We start from the raw sequence: 12,066 nt of genomic DNA, 5'->3' as shown, positions 1-12,066 counted from the left end.
GGAATTTATCACTGGTTGGCATTGCCCCTGAATGTGAGATTAATACTATGTCCATCTCTGGTATATCAATAAGAGATGAGACTGCATCTTCTGTCTCTCCAATAGAATTGTTCCAGGTAAAAATAGGACTTTGCAGGTTTTCTGTAAAATAAAGGGTATAATTCTAAAGGAGTTCAGGAGTAAAGCAACCTGGGGGTATATATCCACAAATCATTGCAGATGACAGGGCAGGTTGTAAAAGCATTCGGGATCCTGGGCTTTATGGATAGGGGCATAGAGTACAAAAGAAAGGAAGTTATAAAAAGCTGGTCCGGCCTCGCTTCAAGTATTGGGTCTAGTTCTGGACACCGCATTTTCGGAAGGATGTTAAGGCATTAGAGAGAGTGCAGAACAGCTTCTCAAGAATGGCTGCGGGGATGAGGAGGTTCAGTGACATGGATAGATTGGAGAAGCTGGGGTTGTTCTCCTGTGACGGTGTCAAGCGGATCTCGGGCTCGAGGCGCGAGTTACTCACGGGATGCAGAAGGTATTCCTGGAGAATGTGACCAGGGATGCAGTCACGTACTGTGAGCTCGCCCAATCACAAGAGGATCACTGTTATTGGATGTGGTCTGACCTCTGAAACGACAGGGCCGCACACACTATCGTTTTGGCGGTTAAACAACTCAACTCACAGATTAACGGCTGCTCGCTCTTCAGCTGCTGTCTTTTCTCCTCCGGAGTAAGTGGATCACAATGACCGACTGGATTATGAACTAGACATGAGAAATGATTCTTATCCAAGGATTTATCTCGGCTGCAGATCCCCAATTCCATAATGCTTTCCACCACAGGATAATGTTAATGTCTTTTCTAACTTCACTTTGTCTGCTTTAATTCCCACCATACATGCTGAGTTACATCAAGATCATTTCAGTAATTTGGTTATTTTAACCTGAACTTCTAGTTCAAGTAAAATCGATATCATAGTTAAATTTACTAACAAATTCTTCCATATTGAAATCAGAGAGTGGGTCTGATACATCAATACCACTTTCCTTTCCTAGTTGGAAGAGTTGTAGGAACCTCTGTCCTGTCAATACCACAGTCTCCTGACCCTGTTCTTGGGCCTTTTGACGTCACCATGGGAGATGAAGCTCACTCAGCTCGAGCTGGAACCAGTTAAATAGCCAATAGGATTTAAACCTGAAGCACAGCTGCTGAAAGTGGAGGGACAGAAAAATCAACCAAAAATGTCCATTATAAATGATTATAAATCAAAATGTTCACACAGTCACTCTCAGGTTTGGTCTTGTGTCTTGCAGTGACTTTAGCTGATTCTTTCGGACTGAACTGAAGCGATTCTCCACAAGCCTGAAACAGATTACGAGTTAAAGCAGAATTAGACAGGTTGAACAACAGTGCAAATGACAGGGAGACTGGGATTAATATTTCAATCATAATCACAGACAATTGTCACCCCTAAAAGTGACTGAAAGACATTTAAACAATAACACAGACACTCACCAGATCTGCTCCAGACGCCTGCAGTTCATTATGAGGCAGCTGAGAGCGGGGACAGATCGGTCTGTGAAGGTGTTTGATCCCAGGTTCAGACCAGTTAGTGACTGATTTGTACTGAAAGCAGAGGCGAGATCCTCAATACAAGAATCAGTCAGACCAACATCCCATAGACTGGGGATTACAGTGAGAGAAATAAGAGGAATCAGGGTTAATCAGTGTTAAATAATGACACTATTACTGATACTGATAACAATATACAATATTCAATATCCAGTTAGTATAAACAAAGTAATACCATCTGGTACTTACTCCAGTTTCTGCATTTTACAGTCAGTGTTCCTCAGAGCTTCAGACAGTAGTTTCACTCCTGAATCTCCCACTTTATTGCCCCTCAGTCTAAACACAAACAGAGAATGAGAAACAAACTGAATCAAACCCTGGATCTGATATCATTTTTCTCACTTGCTTTTCCCAGGAAACATTGAAGACACTTAAAAGAGGAGGGGGTGTGGCATTGTTAATCAAGGAGAGTATTACAGTGGCAGAAAGGACATTTGAGGACTCGTCTACAGAGGTAGTCTGGGCCGAGGTTAGAAACAGGAGAGGAGAGGTCACCCTGTTGGGAGTCTTCTATAGACCTCCGAATAGTTCCAGAGATGTAGAGGAAAGGATAGCGAAGATGATTCTCGACAGGGGCAAGAGTAACAGGGTAGTTGTTATGGGGGACTTTAACTTTCCAAATATTGACTGGAAATACTACAGTTCGAGTACTTTAGATGGGTCAGTTTTTGTCCAGTGTGTGCAGGAGGGTTTTCTGACACAGTATGTAGACATGCCAACCAGGGGCAATGCCACATTGGATTTGGTACTGGGTAATGAACCTGGCCAGGTGTTAGATTTAGATGTAGGTGAGCACTTTGGTGATAGTGATCACAATTCGGTTAGGTTTACCTTAGCGATGGGCAGGGACAGGTATATACCGCAGGGCAAGAATTATAGCTGGGGGAAAGGAAATTATGATGCGATTAGGCAAGATTTAGGATGCGTAGGATGGGGAAGGAAACTGCAGGGGATGGGCACAATCGAAATGTGGAGCTTATTCAAGGAGCAGCTACTGCGTGTCCTTGATAAGTATGTACCTGTCAGGCAGGGAGGAAGTTGTCGAGCGAGGGAGCCGTGGTTTACTCAAGAAGTTGAAGCGCTTGTCAAAAGGAAGAAGAAGGCTTATGTTCGGATGAGACGTGAAGGCTCAGTTAGGGCGCTTGAGAGTTACAAGCTAGCCAGGAAGGATCGAAAGGGAGAGCTAAGAAGAGCAAGGAGAGGACACGAGAAGTCATTGGCGGATAGGATCAAGAAAAACCCTAAGGCTTTCTATAGGTATATCAGGAATAAAAGAATGACTAGAGTTAGATTAGGGCCAATCAAGGATAGTAGTGGGAAGTTGTGTGTGGAATCAGAGGAGATAGGGGAAGCGTTAAATGAATATTTTTCGTCAGTATTTACAGTAGAGAAAGAAAATGTTGTCGAGGAGAATACTGAGATTCAGACTACTAGGCTAGATGGGATTGAGGTTCACAAGGAGGAGGTGTTAGCAATTTTGGAAAGTGTGAAAATAGATAAGTCCCCTGGGCCAGATGGGATTTATCCTAGGATTCTCTGGGAAGCCAGGGAGGAGATTGCAGAGCCTTTGTCCTTGATCTTTATGTCGTCATTGTCGACAGGAATAGTGCCGGAAGACTGGAGGATAGCAAATGTTGTCCCCTTGTTCAAGAAGGGGAGTAGAGACAGCCCTGGTAATTATAGACCTGTGAGCCTTACTTCGGTTGTGGGTAAAATGTTGGAAAAGGTTATAAGAGACAGGATTTATAATCATCTTGAAAAAAATAAGTTCATTAGCGATAGTCAGCACGGTTTTGTGAAAGGTAGGTCGTGCCTCACAAACCTTATTAAGTTTTTCGAGAAGGTGACCAAACAGGTGGATGAGGGTAAAGCAGTGGATGTGGTGTATATGGATTTCAGTAAGGCGTTTGATAAGGTTCCCCACGGTAGGCTATTGCAGAAAATACAGAAGTATGGGGTTGAAGGTGATTTAGAGCTTTGGATCAGAAATTGGCTAGCTGAAAGAAGACAGAGGGTGGTGGTTGATGGCAAATGTTCATCCTGGAGTTTAGTTACTAGTGGTGTACTGCAAGGATCTGTTTTGGGGCCACTGCTGTTTGTCATTTTTATAAATGACCTGGAAGAGGGTGTAGAAGGGTGGGTTAGTAAATTTGCGGATGACACGAAGGTCGGTGGAGTTGTGGATAGTGCCGAAGGATGTTGTAGGGTACAGAGGGACATAGATAGGCTGCAGAGCTGGGCTGAGAGATGGCAAATGCAGTTTAATGCGGAAAAGTGTGAGGTGATTCACTTTGGAAGGAGTAACAGGAATGCAGAGTACTGGGCTAATGGGAAGATTCTTGGTAGTGTAGATGAACAGAGAGATCTTGGTGTCCAGGTACATAAATCCCTGAAAGTTGCTACCCAGGTTAATAGGGCTGTTAAGAAGGCATATGGTGTGTTAGCTTTTATTAGGAGGGGGATCGGGTTTTGGAGCCACGAGGTCATGCTGCAGCTGTACAAAACTCTGGTGAGACCGCACCTGGAGTATTGCGTGCAGTTCTGGTCACCGCATTATAGGAAGGATGTGGAAGCTTTGGAAAGGGTGCAGAGGAGATTTACTAGGATGTTGCCTGGTATGGAGGGAAGGTCTTACGAGGAAAGGCTGAGGGACTTGAGGTTGTTTTCGTTGGAGAGAAGGAGGAGGAGAGGTGACTTAATAGAGACATATAAGATAATCAGAGGGTTAGATAGGGTGGATAGTGAGAGTCTTTTTCCTCGGATGGTGATGGCAAACACGAGGGGACATAGCTTTAAGTTGTGGGGTGATAGATATAGGACAGATGTTAGAGGTAGTTTCTTTACTCAGAGAGTAGTAGGGGCGTGGAACGCCCTGCCTGCAACAGTAGTAGACTCGCCAACTTTGAGGGCATTTAAATGGTCATTGGATAGACGTATGGATGAAAATGGAATAGTGTAGGTCAGATAGTTTCACAGGTCGGCGCAACATCGAGGGCCGAAGGGCCTGTACTGCGCTGTAATGTTCTAATTCTAATTCTAATAGCCAGATTTTCCTCTAACTGACGTTGAATCTCATTCTGTCGAACTATGAAACTAGCACAGTCATGGTTGGAGAAACTTGTCCGATTTCTGCTGATGCTAAAGGCCCAGATTTTAGGGGAATGGGGTGATTTTCCCTGAACTAAATGACAAAGTGGTGATTTCTTGTACTTTATACTCTGTATACAATGTTAATCTGTATGATACCTCAGGGTTAGTTACATTGTGAAACAGTGCTAACTGCTGCTGTAAACTCTGCTCCCCAGTATTTTATCTAACAAGGAGAGTTTATTCTGTCCCGTTACAAGTTTTAAACATCCTTGCTCTCTTAGTTTATAGGGGAAGGTAGTCTTTCACTTCATTCCTCATCAAACTAGCTCTATATTTATTTCAACTGGTCCAGAGTTTTGGGAGAATTTTTGGAACTTTCCTCCGAGCGGGACCTCATACACAGTGGACGAATTCTGGGAAACTACTGGGTTTACGACCCTAGTTTACCCAGGAGCCGCCCGCCAACTGTGTGTGAAGCCCCACCGCTGGCCTGTATGTGACAGTACTTCAGGACCAATACCCCACCACCTGTTTGATTTAAACCTTTATCCCAGCTGATTTGAGCTCCCAAATTCACTGAAGTATCGGCCTGGATGATGAGCAAGGGGCCTGACTCCATGACCTTCAGCCAGGACTCCCACCTGAGTCAGAAGAGTCTATTTGAGTGACCTGTATTTGCTGGGTCATTGATGCTTTGAGGTAATGTAACAAGACCCTGTGGGGAAAGGTCAGCTCTCCCACCAGCTGTTCACTGCCCGGAAGCTCTGCTTTCCTCTTAGTCACTGAATGTTTGCAGTTCCAACTTCCACATCTTATGGGAGCTGAGACTTTGGTAACCGTCACTTACTGATACACATCGAGAAGAGGGTGTGATGCTCTGTGTACACGGACTGCTGGCCTACGTGTCTCTTCAATGGATGTATCACAGACAAGAAGAACAGCAATAGATAATGATTTTTCATAATTCAACTATCAGCCCTTTCCTGTGACCTGTATGGATTGATCATATGAAGACTGTAAAATCCTTACTAGTTCACAAGGATCCATTTTGGGTTCTCCAGTCCTGAGAGAATTACTAACTCATCCCTTTATTATTGGTCATCTTTGTGTTGCCTCTCTCATTGAGCTGAACTGTTTGCTTCCCTTCATTATGGAGCAACAACAGAATCTATGTCTGTTGTCACGATTGATTAAGAAGAATCCCAAAGCTTTTTATACGCATATAAAGAGCAACAGGTTTGCCAGGGAAAGGGTTGGCCCACTCAAGGACAGAGGAAGGAATCTATGTGTGGAGCCAGAGGAAATAGGTGAGGTACTAAATGAGTACTTTGCATCAGTATTCACCAAAGAGGAGTTGGTGGATGATGAGTCCAGGGAAGGGAGTGTAGATAGTCTGGGTAACGCTGATATCAAAAAGGAGGTGGTGTTAGGCGTCTTGAAAAACATTAAGGTAGATAAGTCCCCAGGGCCTGATCAGATCTACCCCAGAATACTGAGGGAGACAAGGGAGGAAATTGCTGGGGGCTTGACAGAAATCTTTGTATCCTCATTGGCTACAGGTGAGGTCCCAGAGGACTGGAGAATGTTGTTCCTTTGCTTAAGAAGGGTAGCAAGGATAATCCAGAAAATTACAGGCCGGTGAGCCTTACGTCAGTGGTAGGGAAATTATTGGAGAGGATTCTTCGGCACAGGATTTACTCCCATTTGGAAACAAATAGAATTAGCGAGAGGCAGCATGGTTTTGTGAAGGGGAGGTCGTGTCTCACTAACTTGATGGAGTTTTTTGAGGAAGTGACAAAGATGATTGACGAAGGAAGGGCAGTGGATGTTGTCTATATGGACTTCAGTAAAGCCTTTGACAAGGTCCCTCATGGCAGACTGGTACAAAAGGTGAAGTCACACGGGATCAGAGGTGAGCTGGCAAGATGGATACAGAACTGGCTTGGTCATAGAAGACAGAGGGTATCAGTGGAAGGGTGCTTTTCTGAATGGAGGGATGTGACTAGTGGTGTTCCGCAGGGATTAGCGCTGGGACCTTTGCTGTTTGTAGTATATATAAATGATTTGGAGGAAAATGTAGCTGGTATGATTAGTAAGTTTGCGGACGACACAAAAGTTGGTGGAGTTGCGGATAGTAATGAGGACTGTCAGAAGATACAGCAGGATATAGATCGGTTGGAGACTTGGGTGGAGAAATGGCAGATGGAGTTTAATCTGGACAAATGTGAGGTAATGCATTTTGGAAGGTCTAATACAGGTGGGAAGTATACAGTAAATGCAGAACGCTTAGAAGTATTGACAGGCAGAAAGATCTGGGCGTACAGGTTCACAGGTCACTAAAAGTGGCAACGCAGCTGGATAAGGTAGTCAAGAAGGCATACGGCATGCTTGCCTTCATCGGTCGGGGCATAGAGTATAAAAATTGGCAAGTCATGCTGCATCTGTACGGAACCTTAGTTAGACCACACTTGGAATATTGCGTGCAATTCTGGTCGCCACACTACCAGAAGGATGTGGAGGCTTTGGAGAGGGTACAGAAGAGGTTTACCAGGATGTTGCCTGGTCTGGAGGATATTAGCTATGAGGAGAGGTTGGATAAACTCGGATTGTTTTCACTGGAACGACGGAGGTGGAGGGGCGACATGATAGAGGTTTACAAAGTTATGAGCGGCATGGACAGAGTGGATAGTCAGAAGCTTTTTCCCAGAGTGGAAGAGTCAGTTACTAGGGGACATAGGTTTAAGGTGCGATGGGCAAAGTTTAGAGGGGATATGCGAGGCAAGTGTTTTCACACAGAGGGTGGTGAGTGCCTGGAACTTGCTGTCGGGGGAGGCGGTGGAAGCAGGTACGATAGCAACATTTAAGAGGCATCTTGACAAGTACATGAATAGGATGGGAATGGAGGGATACGGACCTCGGAAGTGCAGAAGGTTTTAGTTTCGACAGGCATCAAGATTGACGCAGGCCTGGAGGGCCGAATGGCCTGTTCCTGTGCTGTACTGTTCTTTGCTCTGCAATTCATCCAACAGTTGGAGACAAATAAATAATTACCTCAACACCTGGCATTTGTGAAGTGAAGGTCTCAGCCGCTGGAGTCCTTCAAACTGTATGTTGCAGGACTCCAGATCAAATTCTTTTATTGTATCACAGAGTGCAATGACATGAGACAGGACCGCACAGTCAATTGGTTTCAGGTCCAATCCACGAAATGTAAGTATTTCCACCGATCCCACTGTGGCCTGAACCAGTGCTTTATTCTTGGACTCAAACAGGTAGTACAATATGTTCAGGAGGTTTCTTTTACCACTTTTACCCTCTGTGTTTCCAATTTGTCCTTCAACCTTCTCCTTCACCCAGTCAATCACTCGGCAGGTTGTTTGATGAGAAAATGGACCCAGAACCTCCTCCAGGGGCCGAGCTGAGCGTGAGGAGGTGAGACCAGCAACAAAACGGAGAAATATCTCAAACCTCCCATCCTCCTTGCTGTGGGCTTCATTCAGGAGTTTCGGGATGTTCCCGGGATCAGGAGTCAGGAATTGTGCGATTGCGGCTACAAACTCTTGGATGGTGAGGTGTGTGAATGTGTAAACCACCCTCTGAACAGAATCATCTCTCTCCAAAAGTTCCATTATGAACCCAGACAGGAAGTGGGAAGGTTGCAGACTGTACTCAATCAAATCTTCATTTCTAAACACAATCTTCTTCTCAGAGACTCCTGTGAAGGCCATCTGACCAATCTTTAGTAATACATCACAAGGGCTTTCAATCTCTCGGCCATGGTTTTTCAGAATGTTATAAATATAGTCAGAATATACTTGGGTGATGGTCTTGGGAACTTGCTGCTGTTTCCTGTCTCTTTGTGTAAAGAACGGACCCAGTGACAGACAGAGGATCCAGCAGTAGGAAGGGTTGTAACACATGGTGTACAGGATCTCGTTCTCCTCCACGTGTTTGAGAACAGCTGCTGCCACCGTCCGATCTTCAAAACACTTGTTGAAATATTCCTTCCGTTCATCACCAACAAATCCCAGGATTTCAGCCCAGACACTGATCTCAGCCTTTTCCAATAAATGTAATGCAGTGGGACGACTGGTCACTAACACTGAACATCCTGGGAGCAGCTTGTGCTGTATTAAACTGTACACAATGTCAGACACTTCACACCAGCATTCGGGATCTGTGCACATGTACTGAGGTTCTGTATTTCTCCGATTGTCAGTAAAATCGATCGTGTCCTTGAATTCATCCAAACCATCAAATATAAACAGTAATCCCTCTGGGTTCTTCCAGAGCTCTCCCAGAAGATTCTCAAAGTAAGGATACAGATCCAGTATTAGTTTCCTCAGGTTTATTCTACAGTTAATAGCGTTCAACTCACGGAATTTAAAACTGAAAACAAATTGAAATTGTGGGTATATTTTCCCAGTGGCCCAGTCATAAACAATCTTTTGTACCAATGTTGTCTTTCCAATTCCCGGGACTCCACGCACCACTGCTAAACTCCCAGATTTGGATTTTCTTTGGGAAAAACTGCTCTGGAACAACTGATCAGTTTGGATTTTTTCCAGTTCACTCCGGAGATGTTTCTCTCTGCAGTCTTCATGGTCTCGGCCTCTTGCCAGCAGTTCATGTTCTACAAGTGTCCGATCTCGAACAGTAGAAATGACCGTTAGCTCAGCGTATCGATCAACCAGCTGGAAAATCTTAACCTTCTCCTTTATTAGGATAGTGTTCACTCTCAGTGTTTCAGTTTGTATCCGGAGTGTTTCCTTGTGTTTCTGTTGAACATCTTCAAATAGAACAGACAGAAAGCGGTTCTCAATGTCAGTTGCAATGACTTAAAAACAGATTTACAGTATCATTTTATTATTCAGTGAAATATTGTGATTTAATTAACAGCTTAGATAGAGATGTGTGTAGAAATTAAAACCCTGTAAATGGTAAACCCTGCTTGAAAGTGAAAAATTCTCACTTGATTCTAATAATTGCTGAACGTGGACTCTTCGAAGGTGGTGATATTTTCCCTCTGATGCTTAATACTATCCAGTCTACCCCATACGACAGGCATCTCAATACAAATTGACACATGGTGGGTGGCACAGTGGTTAGCAGGTGGTGCAGTCAGGGTGGGGCCCGCACAGATGGGCGCACGCACAACACACAGAGGAGAGAGACACACACACACACAGAGTGGGGACACATGCACATGCGCGCACACACACACACAGAACACACAAACATACAGACAGGACACATACACAGACACACACGCACACAGAGGGGACACACACACAGATACACACATGCACACAGAGGGGATACACACACACGCACACAGAAGGGACTCACGCACAGAGGGGATGCACGCACACAGAGGGGATACACAAACGCACATAGAGGACACACACACGCAGTGGGGAGACACACATACGCGCACACACAAACATACAGACAGGACACATACACAGACGTACACAGAGGGGGCACACACACACACACACACACACACACAGAGTGGGGACACATGCACATGCGCACACACACACAGGACACACAAACATACAGACAGGACACATACACAGACACACACGCACACAGAGGGGACACACACACACACAGACGAGGGACACACACACACACACAGACGAGGGACACACACACACACACACAGACGAGGGACACACACACACACACAGACGAGGGACACACACACACACACACACATACACAGACGAGGGACACACACACACACACACACACACAGACGAGGGACACACACACACAGACGAGGGACACACACACAAACACACACAGACGAGGGACACACACACAGACGAGGGACACACACACACACACACACAGACGAGGGACACACACACACAGACGAGGGACACACACACACACAGACGAGGGACACACACACACACAGACGAGGGACACACGAGGGACACACAGACGAGGGACACACACACACACACAGACGAGGGACACACACAGACGAGGGACACACACACACAGACACACGAGGGACACACAGACACGGGGCACACACAGACGAGGGACACACACACACACAGACGAGGGACACACACAGTCGAGGGACACACACACACACACAGACGAGGGACACACACACACACACAGACGAGGGACACACACACACAGACGAGGGACACACACACAGACGAGGGACACACACACACACACAGACGAGGGACACACACACACACACACAGACGAGGGACACACACACACACACACACACACACACAGACGAGGGACACACACACACACAGACGAGGGACACACAGACGAGGGACACACAGACGAGGGACACACAGACACACACAAGGGACACACACACACACGAGGGACACACACACACACGAGGGACACAGACACGAGGGACACAGACACGAGGGACACACAGACACGAGGGACACACACACACAGACACACACACAGACACACACACACACGAGGGACACACACACACAGACACACACACACACGAGGGACACACAGACACACACGAGGGACACACACACACACACGAGGGACACACACACACACACACGAGGGACACACACACACGAGGGACACACACACGAGGGACACACACACACACGAGGGACACACACACACACGAGGGACACACGAGGGACACACACGGGGCACACACACACATGGGACACACGCACACACACACGAGGGACACACACATGGGACACACACACACGGGACATACACACACGAGGGACACACACACACACACGTGGGACACACACACACACACACACGTGGGACACACACACTATGTCTGACATGGTGAAGAGAAAGTAAGTCAATAAATTAGCCTGCTCATTTAAAACCATTCACAAAAATGTACATTTGTGTTTTGATTACTAGCAAGATACATTTTTAATCCTTTATCTTTCCGAAACTGTCTCGCTAGTCCCCTATGCAAGATAAAAATTGTATTTTTTTTTATTTAGTTCTGGGATGTGGGCTTCATTGGCTGGAGAGCATTTATTGCTGTTGAGAAGGTGGTGGTGAGCTGCCTTCTTGAACCACTGCAGTCCATGTGAGGTAGGTACACCCACAGTGCTGTTAGGAAGGAAGTTCCATGATTTTGACCCAGCGACAGTGAAGGAACGGTGATATAGTTCCAAGTCAGGATGGTGTGTGACTTGGAGGGGAACTTGCAGGTGGTGGTGTTCCCTTACATCTGCTGCCCTTGTTCTCCCATGTGGTGGAGGTCTTGGGTTTGGAAGGTGCTGTTTATGGAGCCTTGGTGTGTCACTGCAGTGCATCTTGTAGATGGTACACACTGCTGCCACTGTGTGTCAGTGG

General features: G+C 46.0%; 1 protein-coding gene across 2 annotated transcripts in view; it reads right to left on the bottom strand.

Annotated features, from left to right (window-relative positions):
• Positions 1–848: 848 nt before the first annotated feature.
• Positions 849–12,066, bottom strand: part of LOC137385181 (NACHT, LRR and PYD domains-containing protein 12-like) — a 257,334-nt gene continuing 246,116 nt past the window's right edge. For both annotated transcript variants that reach the window (XM_068060165.1, XM_068060166.1), the window contains exons 3-6: positions 7,765–9,502; positions 1,813–1,899; positions 1,507–1,674; positions 849–1,353 (exon numbers count right to left, since the gene is read on the bottom strand). In XM_068060165.1, coding sequence (XP_067916266.1) covers positions 1,266–1,353; positions 1,507–1,674; positions 1,813–1,899; positions 7,765–9,502 — 2,081 coding nt within the window. In that variant the 3' untranslated portion in view covers positions 849–1,265. The remainder of the gene's footprint in view (positions 1,354–1,506; positions 1,675–1,812; positions 1,900–7,764; positions 9,503–12,066) is intronic.

Source organism: Heterodontus francisci, chromosome 28, assembly GCF_036365525.1.
Source record: "Heterodontus francisci isolate sHetFra1 chromosome 28, sHetFra1.hap1, whole genome shotgun sequence".
In the NCBI taxonomy this organism is placed as follows: Eukaryota; Metazoa; Chordata; class Chondrichthyes; order Heterodontiformes; family Heterodontidae; genus Heterodontus; species Heterodontus francisci.
This window is presented reverse-complemented; position numbering and strand designations above follow the sequence as displayed.